We start from the raw sequence: 23,142 nt of genomic DNA on the forward strand, positions 1-23,142 counted from the left end.
GACTTATCTAAGAAAAAGAAGATAAAAATCATTTACAGTGAAATGACAGCAAACTCACAATTATTAACAGCCACACTGAAAACAAAAACAAGAACAAACTAAGCCAACAACTAGAACAGGAACAGGACCACAGAAGTGGAGATGGCATGGAGGGTTAGCAACAGGGGAGTGGGAGGAGGAGAGAGGGGGAAAAGGTACAGAGAATAAGCAGCATAGATGGTAGGTAGAAAATAGACAGGTAGAGGGTAAGAATAGTATGGGAAATGTAGAAGCCAAAGAACTTATATGTATGACCCATGGACATAAACTAAAGTGGGAGAATGCTCGTGGCAGGGGTGTGCAAGGCAGAGGGGAATAAAATGGGGTAAATGGCACAACTGTAATAGCATAATCAATAAAATATATTTAAAAATAAAATAAAGAATGAAATACCATTATTTTGTCATGTATAATGTATACCCACATTTTTGTGTGCATTATACACAAGATTATTATATCCATTATTTTACCCATGGTAGGCAATCATTATACCCATGTATAATGCGCACCCTTATTTTCCCCTCAAAAATTTGGACAAAAATGTGAGCACTGTACATGGCAAAATATGGTAGACTTTTTCAGACACATGAATGTAAGACTCTACTTTTCAAAAACCACCAGTGAAAGAATTGCCTTACAAACAATATACTTCATTATGCAGGTAAGTGAGCCAAGAAAACCAGAGAGGTATTTAAAAATGTTGAACAAGTCTGGATTCTATCTAGAAAATGCAAGATGTGTGAAGTCTATGCACCACTCAGGTTTCAACAACATTAGAGATGTTAAAATAGTTCATCACAATATTTTATAGGAATATTAGCAGGGTTTTGGCTAGTTAATTTTAATTGTATTCTTGTGTTTTTGTAGAATTTAGTCTCAGTTTCAACCCCCTGATTTCTATAACTTAAAATAATAAAGCAAGAAAGCACTGCCAGTGTAACAATATTAAAACATTTTACTACTTACTTTCACTGCAAAATAAAGATGTAATAATTTATATACTTATAAAAATATCAAAACAATGTTGTTTTTGATATTTTCACATTTTCTAGATAATCTAAAAATAATTTAAGAACACTCAAAATGACATCATTCAATTCCTGTAATACTAAACGTAATATCCTTCCATATCTTAGTAAATTCAACCATAAATGTTAATATCAATTAAATGAATTCTCAGGACTATATTCTACAACTTAACATGAAAAAGAGAAAGACTCTTAACCAAGAATATAATTATATATTTAATACACTTTGCTTTTAACAGCAATTTTCAAAGTAAACACATCATAGACCATATAACTTATTAAAAATTTATACTGCTTACAAAGTTGATTCTAAAAATATACCTTATTTGGTCTACATGAATAACATTATCTGGAAGACAGAATAATAAATTATAGCAATATATTTATCACCACTATAGTCTTGAATGTGCACATATATTCAATATAAAATGCTCTTAGGACTTTACCACTTTCATCCTTAAAATGTAAAAAGCACATTAAAGTTTGACTACAAGACCTCAGTCTGACAGCAATGGTTTTAAAACCAAAAAACAAATATATAGTTAACATGTTAAGAGAACATAGGCACATCACATCCAAGTACACATATACATTCTCTCTCACTGAATTCAGCACATACACACACAAACACACACACAGTAAGCAGATGCCATTCACCCTTGAGTATCTGATAATTGCCATCAATTTCAAAAATAAAAAGTGGGGAAAAATTAATTAAAAATATATTCAAGCATATTTAAATGACTCTAGTTGTTGAAAAGACAAGCACAAAATTGTTATCAAGATCTCTAACATGTACAATATGCCATCTCAATACATTCTTAAACAGGTTTGAACTACTCACTAATGGGCATAGGAATACATAAGAAATTAAGTACTCATCCATTCCACAGATGGCATTCCTCTGACAACCAGTCATATGAGGCAGCCCAACCAAAGTAATTTAATTTATGCAAACCAACAGGTTTCACAATCTATTGAACAGAACCCAATAGAATTAGAAACTTCATTTAGATCTATTTGTTAGGTGTTCCTTGTGCAAAAGCAGCAGGTTTCTATATTGCAAATGACAGTTATTATGACTTAACACTTTGTAGCACTGAAGGTCATTTTGTATTTCTAAAACTAAAGTCCCCAGGGGTCCTTAGTTTTAATTATATAGGTTTAGGTTTAGACTAAAAACAATTTAGTGCTGACAACCTTTCCCATTTATCACTTTTACCTCCAGTAAAACCTGTCAAAAGAAGAATTACTCTCTGAACTCTCCCCAGTAATGCAAGTTTGAACAATGTTCTATGGAAGTTCATTTGTATCACATTTTAATTAAAACATCCAAAGTTCTCTGAAACAACATTAAAATACAGGGTAGGGTAAAAGCAGGTTTACAGTTGCATGTGAAACATAGTTATTCTTGTATTATCTATTATTGTATTATTTTCCATATGAGCAACTGTAAACCTACTTTTGTCCCACCCTGTGGACACTAACTACACATTAGGGCACTCATAGTCATACTGTTGTAATTAGAAAAATAAACAGGCACAACAGTAAGCAAAGAGAATACACCAGCTTTTCATTTCCTTTTTTTTTTTTTTTTGGCTTTCCTCTTATTTTATTACACTAAGTTTATAAACTGTTCAAAGCATTCTTATACTCTGATTGACAGTAACAATATTTTGGCACATCAACATTGTCATACAATATATGGTATGTTTAAAAAATCAGTTAAAAATTTCATTTATTAATCTACATTTTTAATGTAGTGCATGTATATTTTACAGTTATTTAAGTCAAATACATAAAGGTTCATAACAATTTACAGGTGAAGCAATCACAGATTGCAGTAATATATGCATATATATGTGTGTGTGTATATATATATATATATATACACACACATGCATATATATATATATATATATATATATATATATATATATATATATAAAAACAATCAAGGTAAAAACTGCATCCTGGCAATTTTAGAGTCCATAGTTTCATTGGTATATCTATCATTTACATGCCCTTTTCGACTTGTTTTTCTGTACAAAAAATACATTTTTGCCTTCTTCATTCCTGATGAGATTTTTCTGCGATAACTTTACATTCATACTGCAAAATTGAAAAGGTTAAAAGGTTAACAGATAAAAGTTTATTTTGAATAGCAATTTAAACTAAAATTTTTTTTAATACTTTATTAATCTATGCTCACTTTATTCCTCAGACTATCAGAGTTACACAACTATTAGGATTAAATGACAAATGTGATAGGGCAAAAAAAAATCATATTCTAGAAGTGAAAGAGCCATAGCCAACAGCAGAAGATGAAGTTTTTGCATTACAAGCAAATAGTGACAGTTTATGATTCAGATCAGTCCTAGAATATGAAAGTAGGTTTCTTTGAGTGCTCAGTAAGGTCAATCAACAAAGGAAAGGTTACAAAGTTAAGGACAAGACTTATACAGTGAATTCAGATAATTTATTTTCAAATCACTTTACAATTTAAAGGAAAATATTACATTAGCAAAAGCTTCTATTCAAAACAATACTTTAAAAGTACAATAAAAATGTACACCCACAATTCAAGGAAACAAATATACTTAGAATAATTGGGTACCTAGATTATCAAAAAGAAAGCAACATATACCACCCAATTTCCCTACTCATTAAAATGGTAAAAGTGGTAACACTTATTCTTGAAACTGGTGTGGCCTCGGAATGTTGCTCCCCAATCTTTGCCACTCACGATTGGGATTGTAAACAATGTCCTTTCTTTCTCAACTAAAATGATGAAACATCTTGATTTACTGGAGATAGTTCTAATTTATATCTATTGTTGCAATGTCATTATTAATAGAGCCTCTTTTCACTTTTAAAATTGTTCCCTTTGAGGAGTAGAAACCTATAAAATCAGTTTTAAAAAGAGGGGGAATAAATCCTATCACCCTATTCATAACCCATTTTAGCTTTCCTATCCAGTGGTTCCTTCAACTTTTAATACACTTGTGATTAAATTCTTCCAAATAGTTTATTAGAATTGCAGAGAAATCAAAGAATGCTGTCTTCACAAATTGCTTTCTCTTATAAAGTGGCTATCATTTAGAGAAAATTTGTCTTACATTTCGATAAAAGTGATTAAATAAGCATTAGCTTACCATTGCCAGTTGTCGTCCAATATTTCCCATTGTTATGCCTCCAGCAAAAAATATACATGGTAACCAAGAACGAACATAGAGAAAATCTGGAGATGTGTATCTAGAATAGAAATATTTTTAACTGTTCAATGGCACTTATTAAAATAACTACAATAAGAATAAGTTACTTTTCAGATTAACCTGGCTAAGCCAATTTTAAAATCTCAATTCTGAATTCAGTTATCATTGATCTCTTTTATCAAACAAGCACCAAAAAGAATACTTACTGATAAACACCATTGTAGACTAGCAGTTGAGTGACCAATGTTGCCAAAAAAGCAATTCCTACTCCGAGGCCAAAACCAGTTCTAGATCTATCAAAAGTCCACCACAGTCCAATGGATAATGCAGCCAGTGTGAGAGACAACTGTATGTTGTTATCAAAGTCTACTTTCTGAGGTCAATGTTAAAGAGTCATCTTAAAATTTATAACCAAGTAATATCACCCATTCATTTTTTTTCTAAAAGAAGAGATGTTACTGTTAAAAAGGAAATTAATTGCTTATTCTAAAATGCATTCAATCTTTTAATACAATGTCTGAGATTAGATGGGATTAAAAGTCTCTGGCGTTTATTTAAGACACACACAGGGCATAGCATTTCATTAATAGATCCTAAAAACCTGTAATTCCTAAAACAAAACAAAAACACTCTATACACACTGCCAATTATAAGAGCAGACTCATTATTTAAGAACCGCTTTCTTTGCTAAAAGTGTTAACAGGAAGCCTCAGAACACAAGTTCTGCTAAAGAAACACTTTTGCGAAAAAAAATCCAATATTACTTCTTAAACAGGTTGAGAATTAGCTGAGAATCATACAGAAACTTGAAAATAGAAGAGCTGACAGCTATTTAACAGGGTCTACATTCTCTATATGATTTACTGACAGACACATTTTATAATAATGCAGTTTGGAAACAAGAGTACCAAGGACACAGTATCCCTTTCTATTATGTCAACTGCTCTAGTTTTAATTTGTTGAGGATAAAGCCTTGAAGTGAACATTATCTTGCAACCTGTCAAGTTATTTTGGTGCCTCAGACATTCTGGTATAGTACAGTTTGCTCAAATGATGTTTCATTTCCATCACCTACTTAAGCATCTATTCACAAATGTACAGCCCTTTTCTATTCCAAAATCTCTGAGCAAAACGAAGCTTTATACATTCAGTTTTCTCATTTCTTTGCTAGAGAATTACACTAAAGGAATTAATTTCAAGTATCACTAAAAGGACATTATCTATGCCCCAAAGCCCACATCGTGGTTTTATATCTAGCTCTCCAGCAGAAACTACGTATCTCACCAAACTAGTCAAGCTGCAACTACAGAGAAGAGAATAATAGAAGTGCAAAAAAAGATAGGAAACCACTCCCTACTTCATTTAACCCTGTTGTTTACCACCACTCCCCCTCCCCTAACCAACCAGCTAGTATCCTGAACACCCATTATGCTTACTTCTCAGCTATGGGCCACTCCTCCAAGGTCATTCCTGGCTGAGGCCTGATTTATCCAAAAACCTATAGTTTATGGGTATGCTTTCAGAAAAAGCTTTTCTTATTCTTTCACTCTGCAGGACAACACTCCAACCAGCCGAGCCACACACTGGTCAGGGCCAGTTTTTTTTATTCTTTAAATGGCATTAATAACCTAAAACTTCACAAAGAGCTTGTGAACTCTAATTTCTCTATGCAATAAACAATCTTGTAAATGTGGAAGAAAAAGGGCCACATACTAAACCTGACAAATCAGAGGAGGCCTGCATGGTAGCCTTACAAACTCAGAGACCAAAAGCAACCACAGAGTAGTCTGAAATTAAAAACTTTTAACTAAAAGCAAGTTATACTGGACAGTCACTGCCCTAAGCTAGAATATTCCCCAACAAAAGTCAATCTTGACCTTAACTGGGCATGTCTGTTGTCTTTTTGCATGCCAACCATTCTTCTTCTGGACCCCTCAAAACGTAGGCACTGGACGAAGATAAACCACGAGTGTCCTTACCGTTAATGTTATCATGTTAATTGTTAACTGGTAACTATCCTCTACTCACCTGTGTAAAAGTATGTGTCTATCATTTTACCTTTTATTCAATCCCAGAGGTTTTCCCCACTTTGCTTTCTCCTGCCTCCCTAATCTATCATCACTAGATTTTATGTAACCCCCTTATGTCTTCTCTTTTGATTCTGATGTATAAAATAAGGTGCAAAAATGCCATTTTCCGGAGCACTTTCTCAATCTATTGAGATTTTTTTCCTCCAGCGATTGTCGTCAGTTTGACTCAAATAAACTCATAAAAATTCTTACAAGTTTGACTTCCGCAAAGATGGAGGCATAGGTGGAAACACTGTTACCTCTCACACAACCAAGTTTAAAAACAACAAAGTTTTAGCAACAAAAACACAGCCAAACCACAGAAAACTGAACTATATGGAAGTCTGACAACAATGAACCTTTCAGCCAGATCGGTAAGAGGGGTGAAGCCAGCAGCGGTCGGGTAGGAAAGATCCACTGGACCAACCCAGGCATGTGACCCAGGCGCGCAGACAGCCGTGGGCGGATCCCAGGTGTGGAGTAGCAGTGGGCAGACCCACTGAGGGCACAGGGCAGCAGGCTAACCGCGGTCACACATTCGCTCGCAAATAAACCGGCAAAAGAGTGAGCAGTGAGACGGACCACACAGGCCCCAGCAGCGGGAAGCAGCAGAGGGAACCGCCATTGCCCCCCTTTAACCCTGCCCCCCACATATAGCATCACAACCCAGCAACCTGGGCAGCCCTACCCAGGTGAACACCTAAGGCTCCTCTCCTCATACCTAACAGGTGCGAACAGAGCAAAACATTATGGCTCAAGAAGAACTCAAAGCCCTAGAGCCCATAACTCTAAGCGACCAAGAAATAGCCAAACTTTCAGATGCACAGTTCAAAACACTGGTGATCAGGATGCTTACAGAACTCATTGATTTTGGTCACAAATTAGAGGAACATATGAAGGATAAACTAATTGAAATCAAGGGAAATGCACAGGGAACCAATATTGATGGAAAGAAAACTGGGACTCAAATCAAGGGAGTGGACCAGAAGGAAGAAAAACACGACCAAACAGAAAAATATGAAGAAACAAGAATTCAGAAAAATGAGGAGAGGCTTAGGAACCTCCAGGACATCTTTAAACATTCCAACATCTGAATTATAGGGGTACCAGAAGGGGAAGAGGAACAGCCACCAGTGGAAAACTTATTTGAACAAATAATAAAGGAGAATTTCTCCAATCTGGAAAAGAAAATAGACTTCCAGGAAATCCAGGAAGCTCAGAGAGTCCCAAAGAAGTTGAACCCAAGAAGAAACACACCAAGGCACATCATCATTACATTAGCCAAGATTAAAATGAAGGAGAGAATCTTAGAAGCAGCAAGAGAGAAGGGGACTGTCACCTACGAAGGAGTGCCCATCAGACTGTCAGCTGATTTCTCGAAAGAGACCTTGCAGGCAAGAAGGGGCTGGAAAGAAGTATTCCAAGTCATGAAATCCAAAGACCTACAACCAAGATTGCTCTATCCAGCAAAGCTTTCATTTAGAATGGAAGGGCAGATAAAGTGCTTCTCAGATAAGATCAAATTCAAGGAGTTCATCATCACCAAGCCCTTATTATATGAAATATTAAAGGGATTTATCTAAGAAAAAGAAGATAAAAAAGATGAACAGTGAAAGGACAGCAAACTCACAGTTATTAAGAACCACACCTAAAACAAAAGCAAGCTAAGAGGACAGCTAGATCAGGAGCAGAACCATAGAAATGAAGATCACATGGAGGGTTAGCAACAGGGGAGTGGGAGGAGAAGGGGGGAGAAGGTACAGAAAATAAGCAGCATAGACAGTAGGTAGAAAATAGGGGGGAGGGCAAGAATAGTAGGAGAAATATATAATCTAAAGAACTTGAGACATGTGGTCATAAACTAAAGGGGGGGGAATGGTGGGGGAGGGGGTGTGCAGGGTGGAGGGGAGTAAAGGGGGGGAAATAGAACAACCATAATGGCATAATCAATAAAATATATTTTAAAAAATTCTTAAAGGTTTGGACATTTCTTATGTTGACGTAAAGAGTAGACTTTGACATTAACTGGGTACTATCTTTGCTAACTAAATTAACTTCATTAAGAGTCATTGCAAAATAAGGAAGCTTCTAGAGTAAACAAGTAAAACATCAGTCTTAAAAATAGTACCATGTGATTTTAAGAAGTCAAATTAACTGAATGTTACAAATTTATAAAAACTTTGGATTTTGCTTAAAGGATGTCCACCCAAGACCGTCATACTTTTAAGTATGAGATTGAAATACTTTAAGTATTGAGAAGACAAAGCAAAGCATTTAGACATATAAACATTGAGAAGAAAAAGAAAGACCAAAGCAAAGAACTTAGATATATAAACATTTTTAAATTCCAGAAAAAGGCTATTTAAATTTCTCAACTTAAAAATAGCTAAAATGCCTTGGCTGGTGTGGCTCTGTGGATTGAGTGACAGCCTGTGAACCAAAGGGTTAATGGTTTGATTCCCAGTCAGAGCACATGCCTGGGTTGGAGGCCAGGTACCCTGTAGGGGATATGCAAGAAGCAACGACATACTGAGGTTTCTCCCCTTCTCTTTCTCCCTCCCTTACCCTCTCTAAAAATAAGTAAATAAAATATTTTTAAAAAATAGCTAAAGTGTCTGAGAAAGAATGGTGTAATCTACCACATAGAGAAAATTTACACACTTGTGGGGCTCCTGGGTCGGAGAGTAAACATTCCTAGATTACAGTCAGGATCTCTGGGGTCTGGTCCCAGCTTTGGCAGAGCCTTGCAAAGTACCTAAGCTCTCTAGGTTTTATTTGTCTTATTGTCTTTATAAAGAAAATATGGTAGTAGGTGATTTCTAAGTTTTCTTCTAGATATAATATTCTATGAGCCAATCTTTTTAAGTCCTCTTAACCACTGGATTTGTTCATTATAAACTCTTAAATATCAGAGATTTCCCCAAACTAAAGATGTTAGGTAATTGTTTCATACAAAAGGAAATGAAAAACCAACATAGTAATGGCCTCTGAGGGCCTTCCAAATCCACAGATATCCAAGGACCACACACAATGGGAACAGAAAGGCAGATGTGTTCTCAGCATATAAGACCCTGCCTCTTCCCCAAGCTTCTTCAAAACATGTCAGTACTTTCTGTAAAAGGCACAGCAATCTACTTGCCACATGACTACCCTATCTCCAACTGAATGCCAGCCCTAAGCCCAGTGCAGAGTTACAAGAGGAAACATTGGGTAGCCTGAGTCAGACTTCCTGCTCTTACCAATACCAAAGACTCTCACCACATCTCTAAGCCACCCCTTGTAGAAAAGGGAAGACTGAACTGGCATTGCCCAGATCCTTTTCTACAAAGGAAAGTTGGGGGTGAGAGAGAAGAAAGTAGGGAGGATGACAGAATTAAAACCTTATGAGAGCAAAAACTTTTGTTCTGAGAGTAGACTTTTTTTTCTGAGAGGCAGATGATAGAAGGGGAGAAGGGAGTAGAGGGAGGCCACCTTGTCCTCCTAGCTATAAAAATGATCATTAATCACTAACTCAAACATCAGAATCCTTAAATGACCAAACTATAAAAATATGTACCTTAGAGAAAAAAGTTGTTTTTAACCAAGGTCTAAGCTAGATATTTCTACTATGCCACCTTTAAGAACATTTATATGGTTTGCTGGTGTTAATTAAAACCAACAAATGACAGTATGTCAGGGGTGGAGGGCGGTATTTATAGGTTCTTGAAATTAAAAACAAAAAAACCAGCACCTGAAGCCACCATATGTCCTTCGTGGCAAATATTAAATGAAGAGGAATGAAATCCTTTGAAAACTTACCTGTTTCAATGCGAGAGTTACAAAACCTGTATGTAAGTAGTTTACTGACCTAATTTTTAAAAAAAATGTGTCAAACATGCAAATTTTCTAAGTTATATTGAAAAAATAATATTCAAATGAAAGGCTAAACCCCACTAAGTAGCAGCATCATACAGATGCTATTGTGATGTTTCAACAATTGGACACACATTCTTTTTATGACTAAATGGGCATAATCACAATTTGACAATAGTGAAGTTGCAAGGGACCAGTTAACCTTTGGTTTGTTGGGAGCCGCTTTCTTATTATACATTTCATTATGGCAAAAGGATACAGCGCTGGCATGATTTATACCAACAAAGACAGCTACGCACCGCATTACACTGGACCACTCTCTTTTAAATTTATGTGGTTCTCCTAGATGCCTGTCAATACAGGGGTATAATAACCCAATCGCAGCTGCAGATAAAAAGAGAAGAAAAAATTAAGTCATTTCCAATGCTATACTCTCAAAACTTAAAGCTAAGAGTCACTACAATCACCATAAGCATTTGAAAGATTCTTTTAAAAAGTTCTGTAAATTAATGGCAACTGCGATTTTAAACTTACCTTCCAAAAGGAATAAAAACTGAGAACACCACTGAAGAAAGTACTGTAAATGATTACAACAGTATTCTAAATTATAAAGTACAACATTATTTCAGCCTATGATTCACAATTTAGCAGACTGGACTCGATGATTCATGATACTTTTCTACTACTAGTATCTCTGAGACCTGAAAAGCATCAAACCAGTTAGCAGTTAAGCCATGTTCTAAGTATGTAACCATGAAACATTGTATTAAATGCCATAAATCTAAAGAAAAGCTAGGAGCTAAACATACAATAAGTTCATCATACACACAATATGCAGATGGCTATGGCTATCCTGTTATATAGATCATCTTTGCCCCTCCACCTTCTTTTCTCAGTCTCCTGCTTCTACTGGCTTGATCTGACACTCCCTCCCACTCTGGCACTCTAATGAGACTAGGTCACACTGGCAAAGCAGAAAAACTTGCAACACGAATCTACATATAAGACTCAATCTACACATAGAAAAATATGGAGGAAACATGGTCTACATAAGAATTCTAAATTTTTGGTAAAAATTTAAATTCACTTAAAATATATTATTTCGGTACATTTCTTACTTTTGGAAAGAACATCTTGACTGCTAATGTGTAACTAATTATGAAAAAGTATATGCAAAATATCTATAATTAATACTCAAAATATTCTCAATTTTTTTAAATTCTTTTATTATTATTCAAGTAGAGTTGTCTCCATTTCCCCCCATTACTCTCCCCTGCCCCACCCATCCCTGCCTCGCACCCTCAATCCTACCCCCTTTGGCTTTGTCCATGTGTCTTTTATACATGTTCCTTCCTCCTTGTTCCTTTATACATGGCTACCCTTCCTCTATTTCCCCCCAGTATCCTTCTCCCCCCTCCCCTGTGGTTACTGTCAGTTTGTTCTTTCTTTTAGTGTCTCTGGCTCTATTTTGCTTGTTTGTTTTGTTGATTAGGTTCCACTTATAGATGAGATCATATGGTATTTGTCTTTCACTCCCTGGCTTATTTCACTTAGCATAACGCTCTCCAGTTCCATCCATGCTGTCGGGAAGGGTAGGAGCTCCTTCTTTCTTTCTGCTGCATAGTAGTCCATTGTGTAAATGTACCAGAGTTTTTTGATCCACTCATTTACTAATGGGCACTTAGGTTGCCTCCAACACTTGGAACAATGCTATGAAGATTGGGGTGTATAGATCCTTTGTAATTGGTATTTCAGGATTCTTAGGGTACAATCCCAGCAGTGGAATTGTTGGGTCAAAAGGGAGTTCCAATTTAGTTTTCTGAGGAAATTCCATACTGTTTTTCGCAGTGGCTATAATAGTCTGCATTCCCACCAACAGTACACTAGGGTTCCTTTTTCTCCACAACCGCACTAGCACTTGTTGTTTATTGATTTGTTTATGATGGCCATTCTGACTGGTATAAAGTGGTATCTCACTGTGGTTTTAATTTGCATCTCTCTGATGGCTAGTGATGCTGGGCATCCTTTCATATGTCTCTGGGTCCTCTGTATGTCCTCCTTGGAGAAGTGTCTGTTCAAGTCCTTTGCCCATTTTCTACTTCGGTTGTTTATCTTCCTGGAGTGGACTCCTGTGAGTTCTTTATATATTTTGGAGATCAAACCCTTGTCTGAGTTATCATTTGCAAACATATGTTCCCATATAGTTGGTTCCCTTTTCATTTTCCTGATGTTTTCTTTAGCCAATGCAGAAGCTTTTTATTTTGATGAAGTCCCATTTGTTTATTCTTTCTTTTATGTCCCTTGCTCTAAGGGAACATATAAGTCTCATGCAATTTTTAACTTAAATACTTGTCAATCCTCAACTTTTCATTCATTTAGTTGGAGAAGATTAAAAATGCTCAGTCATAAAAAAATAGACGAATGAACCAAAACTTTCTTCAACAAGTTATAAGGAAAATGTATTTTCACAGATTAAATTTAGCAAATCAAAGCTGCCTAGCTATTTCCTATTAATCTTCCTAAAAACAGAATGGTTATGCTCCCATTACGAAACAAGGACACAACTGTCACATCATTTGAAAAGCATGTCTAAAACACCCAATATTACCTATGACATATCATGAAACTATTGCACCAAACTCTATGTGCCTGAGGGTCAGAAGTTTCTGCCTGGCCTGATTCTATTCTATACCTCACAAACAATGCATTCCATCTTCAAGGAAAATGGAAATCCATTAATATAAAAAAATCACAGGCTACAAGACCATTGCAGCAGCATGAAAGATAGGATATAGGGCAACCTTCCATCTGGAGGTGAGATACTGCAATGATGTATGCATTTTCTAATCCACAAAACACTTGAATATGCTCTTTTGAGTTAGGCTTTGGCTTTATATAGGTTCACAGACTATCATGAGATTAACAAGAAACTTCAGTAATGCAGAGCTCCAAAGACCACCAGTAAATTTTAAAGTTTTACATTACAACAGGTCCTTGAATAAGGTCACTTCATTCACTGCCATTTCATTACAACTCTGTAGGAACTTAAGCTCTTGTTTATACCAATTAGCCTGTGACAAAACTGCCTTTGTTAAAACTGCCTTTGTTATCTGCTATTTCAATTAAAGTTGCAGGACGTACTGAAGACTTTGAATGAGAATTTACTGTATATTCCTATTTAAAAGGCTATTCTCTAAAATCGTGTAAAATCACTGACAGCATTTACAAATTTCTACAAAATTAAAGTGTCAACAAGCATGTCTAGAGTGGCAGTATATCTAAATGAACATTACCTCTTTTTTTAAAAAATGGGTCATAAAAGTAACAGCTCACATGTCATTCCTCACTCTCATTCTTGCCCTCTCTCTCCTCCCTTTGTCTGTTGCTAAGTAAAACCAATTAAGATCAGGTATTCCAAGCAATTTACCTCAAAATTGGGGAAATTTTACCTATGATATCAGCAGTTGATACCATACGTAAAAAACTATCACATAGATGGATGTTGTACCTTATCAAAAGCTTTTTCTGAATCTATTGATATGATCATGTGATTTTTTTCTTTGCTTTAGTTTATGTGATGTATTACATTTACTGATTTATGAATATTGAACCATCCTTGCATCCCTGGGATGAATCCCACTTGGACATGGTGTATGATCTTTTTAATGTATTGTTGGATGCAGTTTGCCAATATTTTGTTGAGGATTTTAGTGTTTATGTTCATCGGCGATATTGGCCTGAAGTTTTCTTTCTTTGTTGTGTCTTTATCTGGTTTTGGAATTAGGATGATGCTGGCTTCATAAAAAGAGTTTAGGAGTCTTCCATCATTTTGGATTTTTTGGAATAGTCTATGAAGAACAAGGGTTAGCTCTTCCTTAAATGCTTTGTAGAATTCTCCTGTGAAACCATCTGGTCCAGAATTTTGGAAAGGAGGAAACAAAACTGTCATTGTTTGCAGATGACATGACAGTGTACACAGAAAATCCTATACATCTACCCAAAAACTGCTCGACCTAATAAAATGAATTTGGCAAAACAGCGGGATTCAAAGTCAATATCCAGAAATCAAAAGCATTTTGTATACCAACAATGAATCAGCAGAAGCAGAAATCAAGAAAAAAATTCCATTCCATATAGCAAAAAGAAAAATAAAACATTTGGGAATAAATCTAACCAAGGAGGTAAAAGACCTATATACAGAAAACTACACAACAGTGAAGAAAGAAATCAAGGAACACACAAACAAATCAAAACATACTGTGTTCATGGATTGGAAGAATTAACATCATCAAAATGTCCATACTACCCAAAGCAATTTACAGATTCAATGCAATACCTATTAAAGTACCAATGGCATATTTCACAGACATAGAATAAACACTTCAAAAATTTATATGGAACCATAAATGACCTTGAATAGCTGCTGCAATTCTGAGAAAGAAGGACAAAGTAGGAGGGATCACGATACCAGATACCAATCTGTATTACAAGGCCACTGCAATCAAATCAGTCTGGTACTGGCATAAAAACAGATACATGGACCAGTGGAACAGAACAGAGAGCCCAGCAATAAACCAAAGTCTCTACGGTCAATTAATATTTGACAAAGGGGGCAGCAACATAAAATGGTGTAAAAATAGCCTCTTCAACAAATAGTGTTGGGAGAATGGACAGCTACGTGCAAAAAAATGAAACTCGAGCACCAACTTACACCATACACAGAAAGAAATTCAAGGTGGATAAAAGACTTAAATATAAGCTGTGACACCATTAAAGTCCTAGAGGAGAACATTGGCAGGAAAATCTCAGAGGTTTCACACAGCAACATTTTTATTGATATGTCCCCTAGAGCAAGGGACATAAAGGAAAGAATAAATGGGATCTCAAATAAATAAATAAATAAATAAATAAATAAATAAATAAATAAATAAAATGGGATCTCATCAATGGAATTCCATGTAGCAGAAAGAAAGAAGGAGCTCCTACCCTTTGCAACAGCATGGATGGAACTGGAAAGTATTATGCTGAGTGAAATAAGCCAGGCATTGAAATACCATATAATCTCACCTTTAACAGAAAGCTAAACAACAAAACAAATAAGCAAGCAAAATATAACCAAAGACACTGAAACAGAGAACAGGCTGACAGGAACCAGAGGGGAGAGGGGAGGGGATTTCAGGGGGAAAGGGGGAAGGATTTACAGGAACAAGTATAAAGGAAACATGGACAACTAAGGGGGGTGGAAATGGAAGGGAGGTGGGGAGCTGGGGGGGTGGGCTGGGATGGGAGTAAAAAACAGAAAACTGTACTTAACAACAATTAAACATAAATAAATAAATAAATAAATAATAAAGATTATGAGGGAAAAAAGTGGGCAAAGGACTTGAACAGATACTTCTCCAAGAACATACAGAGACACATGAAAAGATGCTCAATATCGCTAGCTATCAGAGAGATGCAAAGTAAAACCACAATGAGATACCACTTCACACTGATCCAAATGGCCATCATAAACAAAGCAACAAACAAGTGTTGGAGAGGTTGTAGGGAAAGAGGGACCCTAGTTCACTGTTGGTGGGATTGCAGACTAGTACAACTATGGAAAACAGTGTGGGATTTTCTCAGAAAACTAAAAATGAATCTGCCTTTTGACCCAGCAATTCCACTGCTAGGATTATATCCTAAGAACCCTGAAACACCAATCCAAAAGAACCTATGCACCCCAGTGTTCATAGTGGCACAATTTACAATAGCCAAGAGTTGGAAGCAACCTAGGTGCCCAGCAGTAAATGAATGGATCCAAAAACTATGGTACATTCACACAATAGAATTCTATGCAGCAGAGAAAGAAAGAAGGAGCTCCTACCCTTTACAACAGCATGGATGGAACTGGAAAGAATTATGCTGAGTGAAATAAGCCAGGCATTGAACGACAAATACCATATAATCTCACCTTTAACAGGACGCTAAACAATGAAACAAATAAGCAAGCAAAATATAACCAAAGACACTAAAATAGAAAACAGGCTGACAGAAACTAGAGGGAGAGGGGAGGAAATTTCAGGGGAAAAAGGGAAGGATTTACAGGAACAAGTACAAGGGACACATGGACAAAAACAGGGGGATAGAAATGGGAGGAAGGTGGGGAGCACTGTGAAGGAGGGTTGGGATGGGAGTAAAAGACAGAAAACTGTATTTGAACAATAATTAAATTTTAAAAAAAAGAGAACTATCACATAGAGAGGACTGACATGTGCAAAGATATAAAGAAGTAAAATTGACTATATTTTTATGCATTTGCTATGACTCGCAAGTGAGAGACAACTGAGGAGAGAAAGCAAAAACACAAAAGGAATTTAAACTGCCATGCTGCCGACCTTGGGATCTGCCAATAAAAGTCAAATCTATTGAGTGCACGGTTCTCCAATGCTCACTGAGAGGAAGATTTTGAGGAAGCTTGTCACTTCCCATTAAATGTCTTCTCTTTTCCCTTTAAATAAAAGCAAGGCAGAGCAGTATCTACAGCACAGTGAAGCTCTCCTGTTTACAAGCTCAGCACAGGTATGTTTGGTCTTCTTTTCCTTTCTCTACTTTCTTATTTCAACAAGAAAGACTGTTATAAACATGCCTGTGTAAAATCATATGCAAACAAATCCTGGTTAATTAGATGGTTCTCTGATGCAAAAATCACATTTCTTGGGATACCCACATACCTTATGTTTTTATGCTTTGTGTTATTGAGCATTGCAGATATTGGATGATTTTTACCAACTGAAGGAAAAAGATCACAACTTACTGCAAGCTCAGATGATAGTTGGCATTTTTTAGCTAGTATTGTTTTTTTTAAATAAAGGTATGTACATTGTTTTTTTAGACATAGTGCTATTTAAACATAATTTCTATATGCACTAGGAAACCAAAATATTCATGTGACTCACTTTATTGCAATATTTGCTTTTTGTAGTAGTCTGGAATCAAACCCACAATATCTCCCAAGTACACCTGTATATTTATTTTCCAGTGACTAGTGACAGCCTACCAAGGCTATAAGCAAAAAAAGTTTGTAAAACATCAATATTGTCATCTTTTTCATGGTAATGTGTTTAATGGAGTGATACACTAAAAGGAACAGTTAAATCAACCATTTTGCCAGAAAAAAGGACTGAAAAAACAAAACTACTTAATGAGATGTACTTCCATGGAAAACTATGGAATATTATAGGATAGGCAATGTTTTCATTCAACAAATACTTAAGCTTCCAAAGTGATCACAGAAAAAATTAAATACAGTAATGTGTTAGGGATAACGCTGACAGGGCCCAGTGAAGTCCCAGGCTCCTCCCGGCTTGTGCTAAGGAGAGGTGTCAGAACAGCGTCACAGAGGGGATGCTTCAGGCAGGAGCATTCATCAGATAAGTGGTATAGAAGGAGCTTTCTAACCAAAGTGAAGCATTTGGGAACAGAAAATACCCAGTATTGCCTAGAGATTGTAAGCATTAGGCAGAAAGGGAGCTCGGGATCCAGAAAGACTCTGAAAAAGATAAGAAAAGGCAAGAGCCATATCACAGAGATTTCACCCTATAGATGCTGGGGAGCCAGGAAAATACTGCCATCACACCTGTATCAAATGGAAAGGCAAACGTTCTTACATGGGAAGCTGAAGGATAGTACAAAATTAGAGGTAGAAAAAGAAAAAGCTGAAAATTCTAAGCAGAGTAGTTGAGGGCCTAGCCTAAGAAAGAGAGGGAGGAAAGATGTAAAACTTGGAAAAGGAATGTGGGAGTTAGAGATGCAGGAGTTTTGCAGGGCTCTCCAGAAACTGGGTAACTGACTACATACATGGCTAAACAAGAAAGGCTTGGTTTTTTTTTTTGTCTTTTTAAAGACATTGGTTTCATAGGTATGAATACCATCTGGTAGAACTTGTGATTTTTTTTAACCAACTTCTCTACTTATTTTGCACTACAATTATAGTTGTCTTTTTCTTTCTATTTATTCTTCAAAAAGGTTTCTTTAGAGGTAGGTCCTCAATAACACTGAAGAGGTTTCTAATGCCAATTCTAATGTACTGCACATAAAGAAATAAATCAATTTGAAACACTAGTCATTATTAAACTAAAAATAGAGAACTAAGAAAAGGAAAATCGTATCAAAAGCAATTTACCAAAGTTCTTTACTAGCTGTCTCTCCAAAAGCACCCATAGCAAATTCCCCAGCCCTGCCTGTTATACAGAAAGGTAGCAGATAATCAGGGGCCCTTCTGTTCACATATAGAAAGTGGTTATTGTGTGGTTATCATAGAGACCCTCTAAGAGGTAGCTGCTCAGTCTATCAATATTAGTTGGACAGGAAAATCAAAGGACAATCACCGTTTTTTTTTATTTAACATGGTGAGAGCTTAGAAAGTTTTGAAAATGTATACCAACGCACCCAGAAAAAATATGCATACTACATATGCGCAAACTTGTACACATTGTTTCTTACATCATTTATTTTTCCTTGATATTTTCCTTAAAACTAAGGGTTGGGGAAGCAGCAATTATGCAAGAATTCATTTCCCATCTTTGGCCACAAATCTGTTATCTTCATCCTCATCTACTAAACAACATGAATTATCCAAAATAAATCAGTAGCTCAGGTGAATGAACTCTAGATCTCCTAATGCCTCTTAATTTCTTTTGCCCAGGTGTATCATGGATTACACTGCTTTCGGAAGAAACAGTTAAGCAAGAAATGCAAATCCCCAAATAAAAAGGTATGATGTTAAGTTTGCAAGTATGAGAAACCTAGTGGCTGGGAAAAGGAAGGAAAATAGTGACAAAGTAACTAACATTAATATTCAGAATATTCCTTCCTAATCGTGAGTTTATGGCAGAAGTGCCCACAACACCCTGTTCATATCTGCAATGAAGCTACAATATAACCTCAGTTAAGTTCTCTTACCCCAGCCCAGATGTGCAACCCATGAGAGTGCATTCCATCCAAGCCTCCCTCACATTAGGCCAGAGGTGTTGAAAAGACACACCAGGAGTAGAGTAGCTTCCTCTTTCCCATTCACCAGCATGAGACATTTGACCTAGCCACACGATTCACTGACTCTGGGACCCTGGATTCATTAATATCCTCTCGCCATTTTGGGACTTCCAGCCAAGATGGAGGTATAGGTAGATATGCTTTGCCTCCTCATACAACCAAAAGGACAACAACAAATTTTTAAAAATAATAATAATAACTAGAACGGCTAGAAAATCAAACTGCATGGAAGTCCAACAACCAAGTTGTTAAAGAAGAAACATTCATCCCGAGGGGTACAAGGGGCAGAGATGGGCAGCCAGGGTAGAGAGGACTCACAGCAAGGCAGCAGCTAGAGGACAGAGTAGGCAAAGTGGCTCCTGGTGGAGCAGGTGGTCCCACATTTGCATGCAGATAAATCAGAACAACTGGGGAGCCACAGAGACCACGCAACCCAGGGCTCCAGTGCAGGGAAATAAAGCCTCAAAACCTCTGAAAAACCTGTGAGGTGTTGGGGGGCAAGAGAAACTCCCAGCATCACAGTAGAGTTTGTTGGAAGAGACTCACAGGGTCCTAGAATGTATACAAACCACCCACCTGGGAATTAGAACCACGAGGGCCCAATTTGTTTGTGGGTAGCAGAGGCAGTGACTGAAAGCCTGCAGAAATCTCAGCAAGTGGCACTGTTCCCTCTCAGACCCCTCCCCCACATACGGAACCACAGCACAGTGACCTGGGTTGCCCTGCCCTGGCTAATACCTAAGGCTCTGCCTCTTACTATTAACAGGCATGCTGAGACAAAAAATATGACCCAAATGAAAGAACAGATCGAAGCTTCAGAAAAAATACAACTAAGCAATGAAGATAGTCAACCTATCAGAGGCAGAGGTCAAAACACTGGTAATCCAGATGCACACAGAAATGGTTCAGTGTGGTTGAAAAATGCAGAAAAGAGAGAAGACTATAAAAAGTGAATTAAAGGAAAACGCAAAGGGAACCAACAGTGATGGGAAAGAAACAGGGATTCATATCAAATTTGGAGCAGAAGGAAGATTACACTCAACCAAACAGAATGAAGAAACAAGAATTCAAAAACATGAGGAGAGGCTTAGGAACTGCCAGGAAAACTTTTGGTGTTCCAAAATCCGAATCATAGGAGTGCCAGAAGGAGAAAAAGAAGAGCAAATAACTGCAAACTTAATGAAGAAGAACTTCCCTAATCTAGCAAAGGAAATAGACTTCCAGGAAGCTCAGAGCCCCAAAGAAGTTGGACTCAAGGACACACAAACCAAGACACATCATAATTACATTACCCAAGATGAAAGAGAAGATCTTAAAAGCGGCATGAGAAAAGGCGACAGTTACCTACAAAGGAGTTCCCATATGACTATCAGCTGATTTCTCAAAAGAAACCTTATAGGCAAGAAGGGGCTGGAAAGAAGTATTCCAAGTCATGAAAATCAAAGACCTACATCCAAGATTGCTCTATCCAGCAAAGCTTTCATTTAGAATGGAAGGGCAGATAAAGTGTTTCTCAGTAAGGTCAAGTTAAAGGAGTTCATCATCACTGAGCCCTTATTATATGAAATGCTAAAGGGACTCATTTAAGAAAAAGAAGATCAAAAACACAAACATAAAATGACAAGAAACCCAGAACTTTCAACCGAACCTAAAAAAAACAAAAATAAACTAAGCAAACAACTAGAACCAGAAGAGATTCACAGAAATAGAGATCACGTAGATTTTCAGTGGGGGTGAGGAGAGGCGGGAGAATGGGGGAAACGGTACAGGGATAAGAAGCATAAATGGTAGGTACAAAATAGAAAGAGGTAGGTTAAGAATAATATGAAAAATGTAGAAGGCAAAGAACTTATATGTATGACCTATGGACACGAACAAAGGTGGGGGACTGATGGTGGGAGGGGAGTAAAGGGCGGAGGGGAATAAAGAAGAGAAAAAAATGGCCCTGGCTGGTATAGCTCAGTGGATTGAGCATGGGTCTACGAACCAAAAGATTCCAGTTCGAATCCCCATCAGGGCACATGCCTGGGTTACAGGCCAGTTCCCATTAAGGGCCAGTTCCCAGCAGGGGATGCACCAGAAGCAACCATACATTGATATTTCTCTCCTTCTCTTCCCTTCTAAAGATAAATAAATTAAATTTTTTTAAAAAGAGGAGAAAAAATGGAACTGTAATAGCATAGTCAATAAAATATATTAAAATTAAAAATAAAAAAATATCCTTTCATCATTTCAGGTTCCACATTCCTGCAAAATGGGCCATATTTCTGACTCCCAAAATTGCCCTGCAGATCCTTGGGGTTAAGGACTGTGGCCTAGCACATGAGTAGACATTTAGGTAAGTAATTATTTCCCTCCTCTGAACTTCCATTTGTCTATTCTTAAAAGACATGTTTTTCCAAGCCACCAGAAGTTTCTATTGGTAGCCAGACAGCAGTTATACTGCAGTAGAAAATAAAGAAAGAACTAGAAGAAGTTGTTGGGAAAACTTTTCCTCTTTTCCAAATTAAAATTAAAAAAAGGAAAGTACATGCTACAACAGACAATGATAAATTATCATTTATGCTGTCTAGTCTTTGTTTGGACTATTCTCTCAGAGAATAATAACCCTGTGGAAACTAAGAATCATCACCTTTATAACTTCTCTTGATGTGAATATTTTAATAGTGAGACATCAACATATAAACTACACTGAAACCTTACCATGAAAACTACCATCCAAGCAATGGAATTATGTAATTGTCCAGTAGGTTTTACGAGGTTAGTCAAAACATCTCACAACTAACTCCTTACCCTTTGACCTCCAGCTCTAGGATATAAGTCAAAAAGGATCTACATTATACTGTAAATTATTCATGTATATTAAGTAGGAGACACCGAACAGAAATTCAAATGAGCAATTTCCTCCCTCATCAGGATTCCTTTCTACCACACAAGTATGGCTTCCATTACTTTATTGTACAAAATATTATTAATCTATTGGTCTCAGTCACTAGAAAAAGCTAGAGCTACCCATTATGAAAGATCAGCATTATCAACAGGGCTTCTGAAATGCACAACTTTATCCACTACATACTGTGCACCAAAAAAGGATCTAAAGTATCTAATAAGATTGTAATGATTTTAAGCAAAGAGAATTTAGCTTATTGATCTCTTTAAGCACTCATTATTCGTAAGGTACATTTAAAAACATGATGCTGAAGAAAGAAACATACAAAAACCTAAAAAATAACAACATGAAGCTGTAAACTTGAACTATTCTACTTTCAAATTTTTATCTACTTCAAGACCATGATACACCCTTAAAAACAAACACTTCAAACAAAACAGTGGTGGTCATCAACATAACTTAAAATAAGACTTACATGAGATGGGTTGAAGATAGAACAAAATTAAGAGGTTGAAAGCATCATCCCTAAGGGAATCAGGTTTTTAGGATTATATTTTTTAAAGTCACAGGTCAGACAGATATCAGACACAAAAGAGTACATACTCCATGATTCCACTGATATCACATTTTATAACAGGCAAAAATAAAGTCATCATAGAAAAATCAGTAAAAGCCTGGAATTGGGGGTGATAAGTAGACTATAAGAGGGCACAAGAGAATCTGTGGGTAATGGAAATGTCCCATCAATGGATTGTGGTGGTAGCTAGATTACTATATACATTTGTTCTAACTCATCAAATTGTTCATTTAAAACAGGTACATTTGCTCTGGCTGGTGTGGCTCAGTGGACTGAGTGCCAGTCTGTGAACCAAAGGGTCACTGGTTCAATTCCCAATCAAGGCATATGCCTGGATTGCAGGCCAGGCCCCCCGTTGGGGGCACATGAGAAGCAACCACACATTGGTGTTTCTCTTCCTTCCTTCCCCTCTCTCTAAAATAAATAAATAAAATCTTTA

At 36.7% G+C, this 23,142-nt stretch overlaps 1 protein-coding gene across 7 annotated transcripts in view; it reads right to left on the reverse strand.

Annotated features, from left to right (window-relative positions):
- Positions 1–976: 976 nt before the first annotated feature.
- Positions 977–23,142, reverse strand: part of INSIG2 (insulin induced gene 2) — a 31,262-nt gene continuing 9,096 nt past the window's right edge. For all 7 annotated transcript variants that reach the window (XM_037151573.2, XM_053668851.1, XM_037151575.2 and 4 more), the window contains 4 exons: positions 10,463–10,587; positions 4,489–4,655; positions 4,223–4,322; positions 977–3,179 (listed from right to left, as the gene is read on the reverse strand). In XM_037151573.2, the coding sequence (XP_037007468.1) occupies positions 3,138–3,179; positions 4,223–4,322; positions 4,489–4,655; positions 10,463–10,587 (434 nt within the window). In that variant the 3' untranslated portion in view covers positions 977–3,137. The remainder of the gene's footprint in view (positions 3,180–4,222; positions 4,323–4,488; positions 4,656–10,462; positions 10,588–23,142) is intronic.

The sequence above is a fragment of the Artibeus jamaicensis genome, unplaced genomic scaffold (assembly GCF_021234435.1).
Source record: "Artibeus jamaicensis isolate MK-2021 breed Jamaican fruit bat unplaced genomic scaffold, CSHL_Jam_final contig_513, whole genome shotgun sequence".
NCBI classification, from domain to species: domain Eukaryota; kingdom Metazoa; phylum Chordata; class Mammalia; order Chiroptera; family Phyllostomidae; genus Artibeus; species Artibeus jamaicensis.